Source organism: Telopea speciosissima, chromosome 2 (genome assembly GCF_018873765.1).
Source record: "Telopea speciosissima isolate NSW1024214 ecotype Mountain lineage chromosome 2, Tspe_v1, whole genome shotgun sequence".
In the NCBI taxonomy this organism is placed as follows: domain Eukaryota; kingdom Viridiplantae; phylum Streptophyta; class Magnoliopsida; order Proteales; family Proteaceae; genus Telopea; species Telopea speciosissima.
The window spans coordinates 7,575,925-7,596,058 of NC_057917.1; the positions used below are offsets into that span (position 1 = coordinate 7,575,925).

Below are 20,134 nucleotides of genomic sequence, written 5' to 3' on the forward strand. Positions count from 1 at the left end.
ATGTGTTTGGTCGCAGCCTACACTCCCAACCAGAGAACAATCGCCCCAAACTTTAATCTCTTTGTTTTTTTTAATCTTAAACCTTTTTTTTCCGTAATTAAAATACTGTATTTTTCATATTTAAGAGACTTCTTCGTATTGAGATGTCTATAAATAAGGACGGTGGGATACTAATCTGAGGTATATTCTACTAATAATCATTAAATGGTCTTGAGCATGGTTATTAAGTTTGGGTACGATCACCCAAAAAAAAAAAAAAAAAAGAATAAAGGATATGTATGAGACTAAATGGACAAGAAATTAATAATGGTTTTTAAAATATTCAGCGCAAAAAACACGTAAGACAATAATGCGGTACGTGTTTAATATAGTTCTTATATAAAAATCTGAGCAAATATTCACTATACAATAGGCACGTATATCACCTAATAAATAGAATAATAGTATGTAAATTATGATTTTAACTGAAGGAAGCCTTACAATTGAAATAAACAAAATATAATAGATGACTTATCATCTCATCAAACATAAAAAGTAATGCATCATCTGTTGTTGTAGAACCATGAAAATCCCACAAAATTGAGATAGAAGAGTATTTTTTTTTTATAAGAATATGAAAGTGATATAAAATTTCCTAATGGTCCAACTTGACGCTCCTAATTCAAAGATCACTTAAGTTGAGGTCTGATCCAAAGAGATGATCTTACTTGACCGTTGTGTTTGAGAATTATAAGCAAAGAAATGAAATAGAAGGTCAAACAGAAAGTAGGGAGCAAGGATTTGAAGTAACATCACAGCAACACAAATAGAATAAGAACTTTTAGACGCACAAAAGTGACAATTGACTCTATATACTATAAAAGATAGTGAGTGAGTGACGGAGGAAGGGAAAAAGGGTTTGCATTTTGCATTGGCGGAACCGGGGGTACAAAGGAAGGCTTGGAGGAATGGTTACACTTTTACTCTGATGATTAATGACTTGTCGATTGCAATGAAGGGGAGCTTAGTTTGAATTGTGAAGGAATGGAAGAAGGGTTTGCAGCGACAGAGGAATGAAGGGATCAAGGCCGCATGGTTTTTATAATTTGGTTTCAATAGAAGGGTTGGTAGAGGATCCAAATCTTCTACGGCGCAGCTGCCCATCCGGCCCGTGCTGTACAGACACAGGGCCGCATACAATGATCGCCTTACCCCCGCTTGGGCAAGGCGCTCGGGCAGGGGTAAGGCAGTCATTATGCACAGCCCTGTGTTTGTGCAGCACAGGCAGGACGGGGCAGTGCGCCGTATAGGATCTGTTTCCGTTGGTTGAAGGGTTTTTGGTATCTCATTTTATATTTTGAACGGTAAATAATGCATATATTACGCCATTAATACGGGATAATATAAATTGTGCGTATATTTCACTCTTTGAAAATTTACAGAAAATATAATTTTTATCTAAAAATACGGGAACACATATAATTCGCGTATTAAACAATATTTTACTATGACTATGGAGATCATGAAAATAAACAAGCCTAAATTCCTAATGATAGCCTTGATGTGCTTCCCTAGTTAAGATATAAGGTTCCTAAGAAGAAAAACGTGGTGATGCTTGCCATTGTCTTGCTTGGCTGTGGCAGGATCTGCTATCTTGGCCCTCATAGCAGCAGCTTTCTTCTTGTATTTCCATCAACCACAGAAGCCCAAGAATGGAGTGTTCAGGACAGAAATTGAGATGCTGCACAGACACCTTATTTCTCTTATAAGCTACTGTGAGAAACTCAATGAGATAATCATGGTTAATGAGTTCATAGCAGATGGACCTCTAAGGAAACACCCGTATGGTTCCGACCTACCACTGGAAACAGAGGCTTGAGATTTGCATTGGAGCTGTAAAAGGTTTGCATTACCTTCACAAACTGGTGCAGCTGAGAGTATAATCCATCCTGTGAATTGTATAAGTTAAGCCTCACATTGGATCAGACTCATGTAAGCACTACTGTGAAAGAGGGAACTTTTGATATCTTGATTCAGAATACTGCCATAGGCAGCAATCAACAGAGAAGTTTGATGTTTATTCCTTTGGGGGTAGTGTGCTAATGGAGGTATTGTGTACTCGTCCCGCAATTAATCCAGCTTTCGCCAGAGAACATGTCAACATAGCTGAATGGGCCATGCACTGGCAAAAGAAGGGTAGAACAGATCATCCATCCTCATCTTGTGGGATCTGTGAACCTTGATTCTCAACATGGGAGATGTTCTGTGGAACTTAGAATATGCTCTTCATTTGCAAGAGGCTTCCAAACAAATTAAAGCTAATAAAGACAGCACAAGTTACATCCTAGATATAACAGAATGAATTCCCCACATTTGAGGCTGCTGACTCTGATTCTGCTGATGAACCAGGGTCCGACGCAGCAACAAGAATTGCAGTATCATCACAGTTGATGAATCCAAAAGGAAGATAGTTTTACATGGATGACGCTTCCCTGTGTAATTTTGGAAAATTAACACCTGTTTAACAGTTTTACAAAGGAAAATTTGTTTTCCTGTATCTTAACAAGTTCTGTTGCCACTTCTTGATTACACCTGTGCTAGGCAGACAATCCAAGTAGTAATTGAGCTAGTCTAATTTATCTGTAAATAAAGTTGAGCTAAGGAAGTAATTGAAATTTTTTTTTTTAAAAATTTATTCGATTTACACCATCTATGTTTGAATTTTATACAGAAGATAGAAAAGTATGGGTCTTGTCCATCTGAGGCAGATGAAGGTTTCTTCATCTCATTGGCGTCTCTGTCTCTTCCCACTCGTTATTTCTCTGTGGGACAAATCCTGATTCATTGCAGTAGATAAACATGAACCTGCACTGCATGAAAAGTTCAACACAGAAGTAGAGCATATCTGAGATGACATCCCAATGAATGATGAAGTCAATGAACCTTGAGCCACGTAATTCGAATTGGGAACTGGTTTCTGATTAACATTTTCAGGATCAATGCCTTTGATAGACACAGCTGGTATTTGGAATGGTTGCAAAGGTGGAGGATTTTGCCATCGAGGAAGTGGTCCTGCAACAAGTAGTGTCTGAAGCAGCGGGCCTGCTTCCATTACAGCTTGTAAGAGTCTCCCTTTTGGAGGGAGAGGTTTTCCCTTGATAAGTTTATCAATTACTGATGAAGCATTATCAACCTTGTGTTCACCTGAAGAAATAATACCAATTGATGCAGATACATTTCCTAAAGAGAAAATGTCCATTGAGATGGGGACATTAGATTCTTGAATGATTGGCTGGCATGCCTTTCCAAGATTACTTGCATCACAAACATTCTTGTTTGACATTTCTGGAGAAGAAACCGGATCAATGAATGAATCTACAGGGGAGGAACCATAGGAGTGATGATTATATGCCTCAGATACACTATCTGATTCTGTAAAGCTTAAATTTGCTCCTTTGGTTTTCAATGAAGGGCTCTCAGATTGAGGATTCGTGAAAACAGAACCGATTTCTGTACTGCTATTAGGCATAAGTTTGCTTAATAGTCTCTGCAGCTGATCTCGTGCTTCATCTCTTTCACGGTAAGCAGTATTTAGGAGTTGCAGAAGTTGCTTTGTGCACTCCTCATTTTTTCTCATCTCCTCCTTTGCATCTATTCTTGCAGATTCTAGTTCGTACGTGGTGTAGAGAAGCTTGTTCTTCAGCTCATTGATAGTCTGTTAGAACAGAAACGAGTTAATAAAACTGAACTGTCCAAATTAATTACAAGGAGCAAAAATGACGCAAAGTAAGCATGATGGTTAAATTTCTTTCAACCAAATCTTACATTATAGTACAACAAAAAAGACTAAATTGCACAAAATTGAGAAATAAATATGATTAATACAGCAACAAATCAAGTATAATAGTCTCTAATGCAAAATATGGCAAAAGAAAAAAAAGAATCTAAATCAACGCTCCAACTACTGTATGACTTTTTCTAGAGTTAGTTCACTGTTCAACTGCATGGGACCTGGAGATCCAAAGCCTCATATTTTCAAACCCTTTATTTATTTATTCATTTCTTGTCAATCCCTTTATCAGAGAGAAAGAGAGAGAGAAAGAGAGGGATAAAATACTGTTTCATGGAGGGTTTTAGAATGAAAATGTGCTTTAAACCAAAATCACCATTAACTTCAGCAATTTTAGAGGGAAAATTTTTGAAAAATGAAAAACAAGAACCACTAAAATTCTAATAACACTACTTGGATGGTGAAGATTGAAAGTCACTGGTAGATTAGAATGAATTCTCAAAATGGAAATTTTATTTATCATTTTTTTTATTTATTTTGGAGAAGTGTGTTGATGAAGGATTAGAAGCAGAACAAAGGCAGGATTCAATCTCAAGTCTTGCCGACAACAATCCAAAGTCCTGACAAGCAGCACTTACTAATGGGAATTTCATCTTATCTTTGTTTTCCCCCTCGTGGTACGCCACAACTGAAGATTTCTTATAATGGGAATTCAGAAAACTTAAAAGACAATCCCCGTGAAAATTCAGAATTTGGATCAATATCAACAACCTAAAAACACATTTCCAACTAGATTGAACACAATTTAAAGGAAAAAAGCAAAAAAAGAAAGAAAATTGAACCCACATGAGCATAAATCCAAAAGAGGCACCAAACCCATATCAATCTTAACTCACCCAAGGAGGAGAAGTGCATTCTCTCTTCCTACTTTCATAAAATGAATGCAAATTAAGCAGCTTAATAGATAACATCAGTTTGATATTCAACCCAGAAAAGCCTGTGCTTATTTTTCATGCATCACCAACACAAAAAAAAAGTCATACATTTTCCTAAGAGCAGAACCAGCACAAGAAGCATAAGCATTGTACATCATTTAATAACAAAGATTTCACTAAGGCACTCAATATTCAAAGCCAGAACTACTGTATTCCCTGTAAACATAGAAATCAGAAGATTTACATGCTAACCCAAGTTCCATATAATGTATTGGTTCATAAAGGATGGATATTTGAAAAGGGGAAAGAAGAAGAAGAGGAGGAAAAAGAGAGATGCACATCAGTTTCTACAGATCAAGAACTCAAAAACAGAGTAACTATTCTGGGAAAGAGGCAATGAGAATGCAGCCTTGTGGGATCAAGCCATTATCAGAAGTAACTAGTAAAATTAACAATTATGGATAATCTTTCCAACATCCAAAGAGTTCAGGGATGGGTTCTCAGTTAATAAGCATCTTAAAAGAGTAAGAATTCCCATTGATACCCATCAATTCAAACTTCAATACTATTCCAGGTTGTATCATGGCAAAACTAACAACAGAAATGGAAACAAATGGTCCAAAAACACGAAATTGAAAGAAAAAAAATCTAAGAATTAAAGGAACCCATGAAGCTAAAGTTTCTTTAATGCAGAAGAAAACCCAGTATACAGTAAACTAAATGATTTAAACAAGAGTGTCAGATGATGAAATGAAAAGTAATCAGTAGCCCACCTCTTGGTAACTCCAAACTGAAGCAATCCCTTCCATCTCTCTCTTTCTCTCTCTCTCTCTCTCTCTCTCTCTCTCTCTCTCTCTCTGAGGAAGAAGAAGAAGAAGAAGAAGTCCCACCGGTAGAGTTCAAATTTAATTAGACGACAGGGATTATATAGTAGGGGGAGTAGGGACAAAGAGGGGGTGGCTCCTCAAAAACTTCTAGAAATCAATTCACATCAAAGAAAATAAGGAATTTGAAACCTTCCAAGTAGAGGAAGCAGTAAACAAGGGAATAAGTAACCCTTTCTTTCTCAGTAAAATAAAATTTTAATTAAGAAAAAATGAAAAAAAAAAAACTCCGGTTTTCTAGGGCTTCTGTCTCTGGGAAAATTCTATCTCCTTTTCTCACGAGCCACACTACTCATGAGTCATGAGCACGATGAGAGAGAGAGAGAGAGAGACGGTGTCATCGTCAATCCAGTTAGATCTTCCTTATTTGGAACAACCGCTTTTCTGTCTTTCCTTTTTGCACTGCTTTATAGTGGTTGGTCCTCCCATGAAAGCTTTCATGAACTGACCCAAGGTTATAAAACACGGTATTGGGGTACGGATTCGGCTCCTCTCCACCGCACCCTCGAGCTGGACATCGTCCAGCGTGGGGACAGAAGCTGACAGGTGGATGAGGTGCCGATCAAACAGCTAGCACCGGCATGTGCACCATTCCTGAGCGATGTGCATCATTCCCAGCTCAGGGATCGACAACCCATCCATATGTTGGACTCTGCTCCAGCTCGGGAGTGCACTGGAGAGGAGTTCGATCCGTGGGGTACTACATCGGTCACTTCATTGTTGATATCAATATCGTTACCGATATGTATTGATTCGTATCTATCTGAATCCAGATCAAATGGTAATTTTTTGATTAAAAAATTCACATTTTGATCTTATTGGTTGATCCGTATTCATACTCTATCGATATTAGGTTCAAACAATATCGATAAATATCAGGTGATATGGACGATATGATACAATACTTAGAACACTACACTGACCACCTAATGTGTTACCTGGAACAATGATTTGGTGTCTTCAACCATCAACTAGAAAGGTCATGGATGGTCGAGAGTGGCCATATGTCAGCTTGTATCATGGTTTTAGGTATTGGGAATTGGACAGATCAGATATGATATCAGTATCAATCCATATCGGTCATATCAGATGATTTTGCCCTCTAAGATACCGATTCATACTTGTTTTTTTTTATTATAATTATACTCTCTATCGTATCGTATCTGCACTGTTCACCAATCCAGTATCGGTCAAGTGTTGATATCGGTGTTAGTTGATACTAATATGGATCGGTGGATCCAAAACCAATACCTAATACAATGGTTTTTATAGCAATACTCATCATTTAACCCCTTTGTATTAATATTCTTTTCTTGTATTACTCATTCATTTATTTTGAGAATTGTATTTAAACTTCAAAGTTTTACTACCACATAGCCAATTCTAGTTGAACTCAAATTTGATAAGTAAACATGGTATCAATTTGGGCCTTAACTGATTTGTCATGTGGTGGATATTAGGTCTGACTACATAACATCTTGCCTTCCTAAGTATTGGGATTTTTCCCTTATATTAGTCATTTTATTTTAAAAAATGTAATGAATCTTTCATGTTTCAGTGCCTCGCTTCACTGCCTCATGGCTGACTTTGACATAATTCAAATTGGACAAGTAATCAGTGTACCATGGGACCAACTTGTACACAAAATTTGGGTCCTAACTGATTTGCCAACTGATGGATATTAGATCTAACCACCAAACATCTTATGGTTGGAAGAAGAAGATCAATATGTCATCCAATAATTGTCATGTGGTATTTCAGGTGAAGCTGAAATTTTATGTATAGATGGACCATTCAATTCACATCATTTCCTAAACATTCAATGGTTAGAACTTCTAGATTACCTTACCACATGGCATAAAAACATAAGTTAACTTGTTGATCTACTTCATAATATGGGTGTGCTAAAATATTTTCCCTCTTTTATAAAGGTAAGCTTTTTCTTTTTCTCTTCTTTATTCCCCTTTAGGCATTTCCCCTTCCTTTAAAGGCTCGCTCTATGAGTCAATGTAAATTTTCATATATACCCTTTTCAAAAAATATCCAAAAACGCGCATTCCTTCTATAGTCCAAAATATGATAAAATTCGAAGGAGACAATTTTCCTTTACTCACAGTCAATCGAGGTGTTCGGATGGTGTGGAAGGAATATTGGCAAACAGTCAAAAGATATATCGATTTTTTGTATAACATTTATGACACAGATGGATGTACTTTTCCTACACCTATGGATGAAGGGGGGGGGGGGGGAAAAAAACTTTTTCCAAAATGGAAAGGAGGGCTATACAGGACTAATCATAATAAAGTCTAAAAAATGATAAAAATGGAAAGGAGAGCTGTACATGACTAACTCTAACCATCCAATATTCCAATTCCAATTATCTTTATTTTTTGGTAGAAATTCCAATTCCAATTATCACTCACTGACTTACTCAGAACTCTTGGGCTTTTGGTTTAAAAAATTCAAAGTTCCCTCAGCCCCACACGTTCTTGGTTATGAGAGACAGCCTTGGGGCCTCTGGGTTTGAAGCAAAACCTTTCAACACATTCCTTAAGGAATCAGTCACCAATTCTTCGTCCCAAAAAGGGAAGTTGAAGGGAGAAATCCACAACTCACTTAGTTGGAAGAAAATTATTCCTTTAATACATAGTAAAAATAATCATAAATTTTAGTAACAAAAATAACAATAGGGAAACTTTAGATGTTACTATGCCTAGTGAAGTATAATGTTCCACTATTTACCACATGAATGTACATGGGCAAGTCCGTGTGTGTAAGGACAAGGCAAACATATATCATTGGTAAAATTTTGGTTTTCAATGAATAGAGGAAGTGGCTAAAATTATAAAAGATGTTATTTTGAATTTTATACTCATTTCAAGTAATAGTAAATTTTTTTTTTTTTATTTAGTTCCTTCACGAAGATGGATGTGAGATCCTCTATCACAGAGACTAATTCATGCATTGTCAAGTAATAAATAGTGAAGCGTTACATTTCACTAGGCATAGTGATGCCTAAAAAAACCCAAGATGATAATAAATATTATAAATTAATGTGTGGACCTATCATTCTATAATGGATCTGGATCCTCTACTTCGGAGTTGCCCCTACTTTCGTGTGCTCCACACACAGCAAGGCAGAAAAGACCATTTTATCCCCACTCAAGTAGAGGTAAGGCGATCTTTTCACCAATACGGGCAGCTCGACAGTAAAGGAACCTGACGATTCTATAATAGCATGATTATAATAATTTCTATGGAGGAGAGAGAGAGAGAGGTCATAAAGATGAACAAGAGAATGCATGATAGTAAGATATTCTAACCAGAAAAACCCAGAAAAATTCTTTCCTAATTCCCAAACAAATGGGTTTGGCATTATTGCAATTTTTTTATTTACTTTGTTGTATTGAAAAGAAAAAGATTGAGTTTTCCTTCGTCTATGGTAAAAAGAGAATCCCTTCAATAGGATCTGACCCTTTGACTGAACCATAAGAAATATTTGGATCTTTTTATTTTAATAGGATAAACATCAAATCGCATAAACACTTAAATTCTTCTCTTCTTCCTTCTTATCTTCTAATTTTCTTAGTGGCTATTTCTTCTTCAAAACTATTCTTTGTTTTCTTGTCGCGATTGGCTTCTTAAAATTGTTAGGGTTTTCTATTGGAAGGGAGGGAAAGAAGACAAGATTAGTATCAAAGAAAACCCATTTGGGTTTCTTTTTATTTCTTGGTGCATTGCACTTAGCCGTTTGAAGCCTCCTCTTTAAACAGTATCACTGAAATTGACTTCTCTCGCTATCTCTTAAAGAAGAAGAATAATGTACTTATTTATGTACAGTAATATATCACTTCTTCATTATTGGATGAGGATGATTTGTGTTTCATGTCCCTCTTTCTTCATGTGTCGTGAAACCGTAGCTCGTATGATATGATTGGCTTCACAATCTGGTGACTTTGACTTTGACGCTTGCTATACCATTTTACGTTTAAAATGAAAAGTTGGAAGCTATGAAACGGCGGAATACAAATAAACACAAACACACATATCCCACTAACCCGATGTGGGAGTTAAGCCCCACCGTTTATTCAGATGACAAAAAAAGAAAAGTTAGAAGCTCTTGCACTCCCAAGCATGGTTATAAATATTGATATCAAAATTTGTATCAGTCTCAGTTGATATCGATATCAATATAAATATGTATCAGTTGTATCTAGGCCTGTAAGTAGATCGGATTCGGCTTAGATACGGATCAGATGTAATTGGATTCGGATATTTTCTAGTCGAATACAAATACCTCTAAACGGATTCGGATGGATTTAAATGCGGATCGAATTCGGATTTTTGACTATCCATTTACACCTCTATCTTGTGTAACCCGAACCTTCCTCCTCCTAGTGGATACAATTCACTCTCAATCCATAGTTTTAGATCATGATTCTCTTCTTCTCATATTTTAGAATCTGTTGAATCTTCAAAAACCCTCAAAATTGCTATTTACTTAATTTTTTATAATTAAGTATTCAAATTCGAATTTTTATTGGAGTATTCGGATTTTTTCCCGGATATCTCTAATTGAATACGAATGCTCCTAAATGGATACGGATGTGGATCAAATTCGAATTTTCGACTATCCATTTATAACCCTAGACTTGTATTAGAACTACCAAAGGGCTACCATGCATATATGTGACATAGACTGGCATCTTTAGAATCTTTACGGATTGACGTCGAGTGGGTAAATAGCTTAAAGTGAGTTGATATTTATAGATTTTTTTTTATTGGGATTGATTTTCAGACGTAGTCATGTATGAAACACGGTCATCACTTCAACCATTAGTTAAAAACATGAGAATCGAATATCTCTACCCAACGGATGAAGTGTTAGTGTAACCTATTTTGTTTCACTTCCTTCACTCCAAGTTCTAGATGTGGAGGGGGGGGGGGGGGAATTCCAACACTACAAACAATGAGTTCCAAAAATTTTGCATCCCGATTTTGATTAAGAGTGTATGGAGGGACATTTATGAAAATAAAAAAGGACAGATGTCATCCTCTAAATTATACGTGAAACGTACACATACCAGTAGGCGATTCAAACTCGGCCCAAACCTAAAATGCAGCACTAAAGATGGCGAATTTTTTTTGAAAAAAACACTTATGTTTTTATTTCTAAAAGACATCCACTTAATATTATAAAAAACTTATAACCTACACATCAAATATTAATGGGGAATGGATCATGAACGGGAGGAGAGGGGATATTCGCGGCATAAATAAGGTGGAGGGGTTCTTAGTCATTTCGATGGGGGTTCTTGTTCCCATCCAACGGCCTTGTGCGCAATTGTACACTTACATGGTCGTGCACAAAACCTTTCGCCAATATTAATATTTAATTAATTAATAAGATATAAGTTGGTTTCACAATTTATATATGTATATTGTTGTTATTTTTTGTTTAATAATTTTTAAATCTAAACATTTAAAACACATATCATCCATTTTCTTTTGTTTTATCGTTCTCGAAATGTTTGATTGTCTCGTTTAAATTTTGAACCATTTTAAATTTGTTGTACGAAACAAAGTTTTTTTGTCATTTTCAATTTAATTAATTATAATCAATATGCCAAGTGGCAGAGAAGAGAAGAAAATGTCGATAGTAAGATAAGGGAGAGGGATAGGCACACCGCCCATGTGCATTAAATTAATGCAAGATGGTCATTTCAAAGCAGGGCAAAGAAAGAGATAAACATGGATGGTGTTAGCTAGTTTACGATACACCGAGATGATGTGCCCAACATTTTTCCTATAAGATAAAAAATCATTTTGAGAATAAATTTTTTATTACCACAAATACCCTAAAGTCTTATGCTATGTATGACAACGTTTTGTTTCAAAAAACTGGTTCTGAGCTCGATACAGTTTTTTATGTTTATGAATTTTTTTCAGTAATTCTGTATCAACAAATTTTGAATGATAAACTTAGAAAAAAAAATGTTTTTAGTATTACAAAAAAAAAAAAAAAAACACAAAAATGATTGGACATTTCAAAGAAATATATCTTCGGCGGTGGAGATGGTGGTGAGGGTGAAAAGAACATTTCCACGTAAGGTACAGAACCTGGTCAAGTGTAACACAGTTGAGAGTTAACCAAAGCCCACTCACTCATGACTCAAGACTCAAGACTCAAGACTATTGTCCAATCACTGCTGACGACCCCCATCCACAATTCCACACGTAACATGCGGACATGCGGTGCGGTGCAGTAATGAGTGAAAACTCCATTGGATTGGGACCGGTTAGTCCTCCTCACTCCTCACCGATGTAGAAATTTCAAGGGATGAAAAATACTATGACTTCTACTACTACTATTACTGTTACTATTACTAGTCAACTAGTGTTACATCTCAGGATACAAACAAAATGTACTACTAGTCTACTACTACTATTATTACTAGTACTGTTACTTATTCTTGGAACACTGAGGTCCACAACAAGGATTTTAAAATTGGGATAAAATCTATTGGATCAGCATCGATTAAGGCCGGTCCAGATCAACCGATCGCATTCCAAAATTTAGGGTTCGGGTAATTTTAGGTCAATTCTACTCGATTTCTCATTGCTTTGACCAATTCTTATCTAATCTAGATCAAAATCGATGATTGATCTGGATTCTGATTTTTAAACCCTAGTCTATAAGGTTTTAAGTGGAAGCATTGTTTCTGAATTGGATCGGTCAAATTAGTCAATTTGGATTGGAATCAATCCTGACTAATCCTGATTTTGGAAATTCTAGAACAGTTGATTCTAGGTAGTTTTGTAACCATATCATTGGGTTTTCAAATCTGAGGGATTGATTTCAACCAATTACAATTTGATCCCTCAAGTCCGAATTTAAAATCTTTGTATAGGAGGAAGAAGGATGATTATAGATTTAAAACATGTAATTGAGAACCGATTTGATTCGATTGATTTTGATATGATTTGATCCTTTAATCAAATATTCTTGGCATCTAAGGTTTTTGTATGGGTGTGAGAATTAAAGGTGTCAATCAGGATGATTTACGGTATCTGAGATTAGTCTGTATTGATAGCAGTATCAAAGGTGTCAATCCCCACCATCACATTTAGTTATCGAGATCAAACTTAGGTTGGATTAAAATCCTCTATGATGTGGGCATCTGACGATGCATAACAGTGCAACCTTGAAAGCTCGACACGTGGAATAAGTTTCATCCAACGGTGTGAGTTCCATCTCTATAAAAAAAAATTATCACCCTACAATCATAAAATTTAAATACAAAAACATGAAATATACCCTTCAAAACGTGAGGAAGAGTGAAAAAGAAACCATGAGAAAGGGAGGCGAGGAGAGGCGGAAAACCGGTTTGGAAAAGTGGAGACCGTTCAACTCGTTTCACTTTCTTCGATAAGCTTCCCAACAACGGCTTTACCTGTCGAAAAAATCATGTGAAAAACCCTTTTTCTTTGTCTTCCTGGCCCCACACCACACCCCGTGGAAAAGCGGGAAAGCAGGCGAGAGAGAGAGAGAGAGAAAGAGAGAAAGAGATAGAGAAACAAAAAAAGTTCAAACAGATTAGATGGTTCTGTAATTTTATTGATCGGTGCAACGCGTTTCTAAGCTGTTCTCCACACGAAGGGCTTGTCTCTCTCTCTCTCTCATGAGCAAAAGAGCGGTGGAATGAGATTTTACGTTTGGGGTGTTCCTTACTTCCTGAACATTGTCGATGGTGACTGGTTAGAAAAAGGGTTTTGAGACTTCCAAAACGAGCGGTGGAGAATGGAATGGAATGGAAAGGAAAGGAAAAGAAAGGAGAATTGTTTGCGAAATCGGAATTGGAATCGGTTAAATTGACTGATTCGGATTAGAATTGAAAATCATTTTTAGAACTTGTTGCCGCTATTTTCTGTTCGGGGAGGTAGACGATCTATAATAGAGATGGAGAATGATCGGATAACCCCGAGGTTAACTCGTGATAACTCCGATGATTAAGTTAGAAATAGGCAACTGTAAATATGAGAGAGAGGCGATAAGAGTATTCATTCCCCCATCTACGTCTGTATCATGATCCTTATATAGTTCGAATCGATTTGTATTATGATCTGACTGAGTGGATGATGAACTGTTACGACTGACTTAATTAAGTCGATCGTGTTGAGTCATCTTGGAAGAACGTAGAAGACATGATATTTAGGGTGTATTAATGATGGGGGACCCACAATACGTACGGTGTCAGTGATATTTTGTAATGGTATCGACACCTATATAAATACATATTTATGTATATTAGAAGTCCCCCACTCCCTAAATATAAGGGTAAGGGAGTAAAAAGAGTGAAAAATAAATTATTTATTCATGAAATCATGAAATTAATCAAGATGGGAGTAGTAGGATTGCTTATGAAGCCACACGACTATTGAAGGTTGAGGCCACATGGTGGCATTATATACAAAGGGCATAGGCAGCATGACACTTGGCCATGGCATGCCATTCTTGTCAGAGCAACGCAAGAAGGTATTCCATAAAGAATATCATTTCTTTATACGGGACAGGCAATGAGTTTATTCATGATATAAATGAAGTAAAATAAAAAGGATTTGTTGAAAATAACATAGGTAACTGCTCGCTTGGCGGATAATCGTTTAGTTTTTTATGGTGGAGTATGCCAAGCGTTTTGATGCCTGGTAGGTCGTGCGTGGTTTGTAATTGTGGGGCACGCCGAACATTTTCATACCCGGCAGATAATGCACGGTCATGGGATGTAACCTTACCAAGGAAACATGCCGAACATTGACGTGCCCGATAGATAATGCTCGGTTATGGGATGCAGCATTCGTACCCGACAGATAATGCCCAGTTATGGGCCGAGGTATTTACAAAGAAAATGCGCCGAGCAGTGGCGTGCTCAGCGGGTAACGGACGGCTATAATATCGCAGCATTTACTTGAGTAGAAATGTACCGAGCACCCATGTGCCCGACAGGTAATGCTCGGTGATATAAATGGGAGAATTGCTGAGAGAAATATGCCGGGCATTTGTGAGCTTGGCAGATAATGCACGGTGATAAATCATTAGAGACCCCAATCACTTACGCTATTCTTCTATATTCAAATAATAAAAGAAAGAAAAAATTATGATATAGGGAATCTTAAAAGCCATAAATTTCACTGTCATGTGGAAATAATCTTTGTTTGTAAAAAAAGAGTTGGCATGGTATTTTATAAAATAAATGTAATGTAACAAATGGAAGGAACGCTTGGTTCACTGAACATTTAGCTGCTTGGTGCCACCGATCATTTTAAATAAATGCAATGTAATGCTTGGTTTTATGGTGTAATTATGGCTGAGCATTTTGGAAGGCCGGGCGTATGTATGCTAGACAGAGAATGCTCAATAGTTAAATTATGGCTGACCATTTTGCGAAGCCGAGCATTTGTATGGTAAAATGGAAAAACGTGATTGTCTTAAGGTATGCATGGTTGATAAGTAGAGAAAAAAGTCCGGAGACATATATATATATGCCCGGCGAAAAAAAATAATTCTCGGTCGTTATGACAGAGTATGGGAAAGACGGCGTCGAGCGTTTGTATACCCAACAGATAATGCTCGGCTGTGATGCCTGAGCGAAGGGAGTACGCCGAGCATTTTGGATGCAAGGCGCATAATGCTCGGCTGTGATGCCTGAGCGAAGGAATACGTTGAGCATTTTGGATGCACGGTGCATAATGCTCGGTTGTGATGCCTGAGCGAAGGAGTACGTCGAGAATTTTGGATGCACGACGCATAATGCTCGACTGTGATGCCTGAGCGAAGGGGTACGCCGAGCATTTTGGATGCACGGCGCATAATGCTCGGCTGTGATGCCTGAGTGAATGAGTACGCCGAGCATTTTGGATGCACGGTGCATAATGCTCGGCTGTGATGCCTGAGCGAAGGGGTACGTCGAGCATTTCGGATGCACGGCGCATAATGTTCGACTGTGATACCTGAGCGAAGGAGTACGCCGAGCATTTTGGATGCACGGCGCATAATGCTCGGCTGTGATGCCTGAGCGAAGGACTCTGGTATACCATCTTCGGTTTTCACGGGTATGACGATCAATACTCTTATCGTTCTCACAGACGGCGCCAATCTGTTGCCGCTATTTTCTGTCCGGGCTGAGGTGGACGACCTGTAAGAGAGATGGAGAATGATCGGATAACCCCGAAGTTAACTCGTGGTAACTCCGATGATTAAGTTAGAAACGGGCAACTGTAAATATGAGAGAGAGACGATAAGAGTATTCATCCCCCCATCTACGTCTGTATCATGATCCTTATATAGTTCGAGTCGGTTTGTATTATGATCTGACTGAGTGGATGATAAACTGTTACGACCGACTTAACTAAGTCGGTCGTGTTGAGTCATCTTGAAAGAACGTAGAAGACATGATATTTAGGGTGTATTAATGGTGGGGGACCCACAGTACATATGGTGTCAGTGATATTTTGTAATGGTATCGACACCTGTATAAGTACATATTTATGTATATCTGAACTATTAATTAAAGGTTTTTGAGATTGAAATTGTTGGGTTTCAAATGTGATGGTCTGATTCTAGGGTTTTCTAGATTGATTCCGGTTGATTTTATTTTGAATCAGAATCGATAAGGATTATTGATTCGACCCATTTTTTAGACTGGACTCGTAAGATTTCAGATATGAGAGGTTGATTCTAGGGTTTTTTTAAGATGTGGCTGATTCTGATTCAGACTGGTTTAATTCCGAATCGAAATCAATAAAACCGATTTGATCTCGATTCCAAACTTAAAATCATTGTGAGAAAGTGAAGTAAATGGAGAAAATTGAAGTGCAAAATGTGTCTAAAACCAAGGATCAAACTTTCACCACTTTGTGAAAAAAAACTTTTTTCATTTTGTATGAGGTTTCTGAAAATAATTAGTGGCATAGTAGGTTTGCACTAAGAGATAATTTGATACCATTGGTAAGCTTTATAGTGAAAGTAATAAAATTTTAGGGAAGAATTTTTTATCCTGGAGCCCTGCCCCTCTGCCAATACAAAGGCCAATGGGAGCACATATTGAAGCATCAATAGGAGCGGGCTGGTCATTTCGTCCCATCTTGTCTGGACGGAGGAGCCATGCTCCCAGACAAGAGCTGTCAAGGGTTTCAGTTGATTTTTCTAGTTTTTACATATACTGAGTCAGATCGGTCTCATTTTTTATACCCCTACACTTAACACCAAGGATTTAATTCATGGTATCAGTATTGATATCGGTCACCGCCGATAACGATTGATACAAATACGTTTTGATCCGAATCAGACCAAAAATTCATAAAACAACACCTATTGACTGACACCAATGATACATATTGGTATCATATCGATATCGATCACAGTCAATACCGACATGAAACAGCCGACACGATAGATCCGATACTGATACTCTTTTGCTCAGTCCCTAGTCCCTGACGCACAGTTTGGGGGTGAGGACTTGAGGACTGACGACTGCGGTCTTTGGAGACTGGAGAGTGAGAGTACAGTTTGGACGTTGGATTTTTTTTTTAAGTAAATGGACGTTGGACTTTGAAATCCATAATTGTGGCTTTAGTTGGAAGCATTCGGCGGAGCCCATGAGCCCACGAGCCCACACAGTTGTCATCTAGTGCACTTAAAACGGTACAAGCACATGGAGGTTAGGTAACCCGTCATGTGAGATATTATTTTACATAAGACCACCCCACCTCCCTTCGTTTTGACACGTGTCCTTATGAAATGTCTTAAGTTGTTTGCACGTGCGATACTAAAAGATACCACGTGGCACCTTCCCCGCACCACAAGGCACATGCATATTGGTTGAAATCTAACAAAAGGGACAAAACCCCATTGGTTGAAATGTGAAACTTCTGGAGAGATGCTGGGGTTGTCTCCTCCATGTTTATATAGAGCTTTAATATTAATTAATGAACCAATTAAAGTATTAATGGACGCTTGGTTTATGCTTATTATAGGATGGTTTAGTAGGGTAAAGGTGTCAAAGCCTAAACCGAATCGATCCGATTGGACCAAACCAAAAAAAGAACGGAGTCCTTATCGGTCCGTGTCTCCGTTTTTTATTATGTACCGATTCGGTTCTGGCTAAACCAATGGCCCCCAATTAGTCCAATCGAAATCATAATTGAACCAAACCAAAACTGGAAACTGACCCTGAACCATAAGAACCTTGCCTAATCCCTATCGAAAACCAGTCCATGGACCCGAACCAAAGTCGAAACCGAGCTGAAACTGAAAAATCCTTATTGATTCATTTCGATTTCCCTAAAACTCACACCGAAACCAAATCAATCCGCCCAAATGACACCCCTAGTTTAGGGGTGTTCCTCATTGGTTCGGTATTTATACTTTTTTTTTGTTTTTTGGTAGCAAGTTGGCTTAAAAGATGGGTGGGGAAGACTAGAGTGTAGAGAAGGACCAAAAGAGCGGTGGTGGCTCGTGGTTTTGTAAGTAAAAGTAAATGATTGGTTTCGATTGGAGGAGTAGTAGGAATTGGATAGTCAATCTTGAAAAAATGTACATAATGCTAGTTCGATCGTTTACCTTTGAGTTTCTAGTCAATATTTTGAACTTCTTTTTTTCCCATTGTCCAAATGAGCCACCCTGTTTGTATCTAATATGTGTGTTGAGTTCTCTATGGATCAGGCTCCACCACTGCGCGGGGTGCGCCGGAAGATGTTCAGTGCAACCCCCACAGCTCAACACGTGGTCAAGGTGTTGTTCGGATGGCGAGGATGGGTGTGCACCTCCAAGGTACTGGGGAATTTGTGTGTATCTAATGTACTTGTGGTCCTATGTAATACAATTTACTTTTTGGTATCCTTAATTATTAGATCTTAATCTAAAGTTAAGGGTGTTAATTAGTTTGGTTCCAGGTTCAGTTAAAGGTATGATTGGTGGAAATCTGAACTAAACTGTATATTAAACGTTTCTAATATTCCTAATTGAAATCAATTACTAAACGGTTCTTATTAAATGGTTTTTAAATGATTATTGTTAAATGGTTTTATCGGTTTTAGTTTCGGTTTTGTTGAATTGGGAATGAACCAATTTTTGTTGGGCTTGAACCACGATGTTTAGATTCAAATTGTGACTTAAGAAATAAAATTTGATAGAATTAATTTACATGATGGAAATGACGTACAAAACACTACAAAGCATATCTAGAATGTTATGACTAATCGGTTTTTTTTAGGGGTGTCAAAAAAAAACGGCAAGCCCAAGCCTGCACTAACCGGCCCAAAGCCCAAACAGGACTGGGCCAAGCCTTGGGTTAACACAGGGTCAGGCTGGGTTTGCCATTTCCTTGACCTTGTTCCGGTCGGGCCAAGCCTGAGTTGAGGCCTTGGGCTGAATCCGGCCCTGCCCAACCCATCTATTATACAATTATAATATTATGTTAAAAGGCCAATCAAGGTTGGGCCGGCTCTATCAAGGTCAATCAGGACAATTGTTTGAGAGTTACACAACCTCATGCATCAAGATGTGTGCGGCACAGCCCAACCCTTGGATGCTCCCAGGGTGCTGAGCTCTCTAGAGAGAAGCCGGATCCTTTAATGTAAGGTGTGCATTACTAAGAAAAAAAAAGCACACTTACCGTTCGCGTTTTTAGTATGGTTCCTGTGCCTAGACTAGGGGTGTCAATGGGTCGGGTTGGACCGGGCCTGCCCTAAACCCTGACCCGACCCTAGAGGCCTTAACCCTGACCCGACCCTGCCAGGGTCGGGTCGGTCTTGATTTATGGCACCGTCCATGTGTCTCATTAGACCATGTTTTTGTAACATAAGATCTCAACCTGTGGGACAGCTAATAAATATGTTGAAAAAAACGGCGTGTGTATAGACTCTCTCTCTACAATTGTAACGGTGTCTCCTCAATAGGCCTGGAAGCTTCTAGGGGGTACAACTAAATAACAATCATGTCAGTGACTCTTTTTATGGCCCTGATCAAAATAGTAGATGATCTACTTTTTTTTATGGGTTCCCACTTCATGATGATGACAAAGCTAGTAGTTATCTCTCTACAATTCTTTTCTGTTTTTGTTTTTCCTGTTTTTTTTTTTGTTAAGAAAATACTTATATTAAGTATAGAATATATATATATATATATATATATATATATGTAATATTATATACTTATAATTAATACAGGGTCGGGTCGGATCGGGCCGGGCCGGGCTAGGCCCAGGATCTAAACCCTAACCCAACCCGACCCTGCCAAGGTCAGACTATAACTAAACCCAAACCTGCCCTCAGGGTTGAAAAATTAGGGTCTGGCCCGGGCCGGGCTCAGGGCGGGTTCGGGCGGGTTCAGGCCAGCCGGGCTTTATTGACACCCCTAGCCTAGACACAAACCAAGGTCTTTTGTGCAAAAAGGTCATTCAACCCCTAGTGAAATCGAAAATCACAAAACACTGTATAGAATATTAGATGGAGGAGTAATTACTCCATTTAGGTGGCATTTTGCTTTA

General features: G+C 38.0%; 1 protein-coding gene across 1 annotated transcript; it reads right to left on the minus strand.

Annotated features, from left to right (window-relative positions):
• Positions 1-2,507: 2,507 nt before the first annotated feature.
• On the minus strand, positions 2,508-5,533 carry LOC122649921. The gene is made up of 2 exons (XM_043843182.1): positions 5,478-5,533; positions 2,508-3,694 (listed from the first exon to the last, which is right to left on the minus strand). Exons 1-2 carry the CDS (start codon positions 5,511-5,513, stop codon positions 2,765-2,767), a joined length of 966 nt encoding a protein of 321 aa, XP_043699117.1. The 5' UTR covers positions 5,514-5,533; the 3' UTR covers positions 2,508-2,764.
• Positions 5,534-20,134: the final 14,601 nt, after the last annotated feature.

Bases quoted from the DNA above. Each gene is read 5' to 3' on its own strand.
- LOC122649921 (XM_043843182.1), bottom strand. From the start codon at position 5,513: ATGGAAGGGATTGCTTCAGTTTGGAGTTACCAAGAG. The intron at 3,695-5,477 runs GTGGGCTACTGA...CTGTTCTAACAG, and splicing joins CAGTTTGGAGTTACCAAGAG to ACTATCAATGAGCTGAAGAA.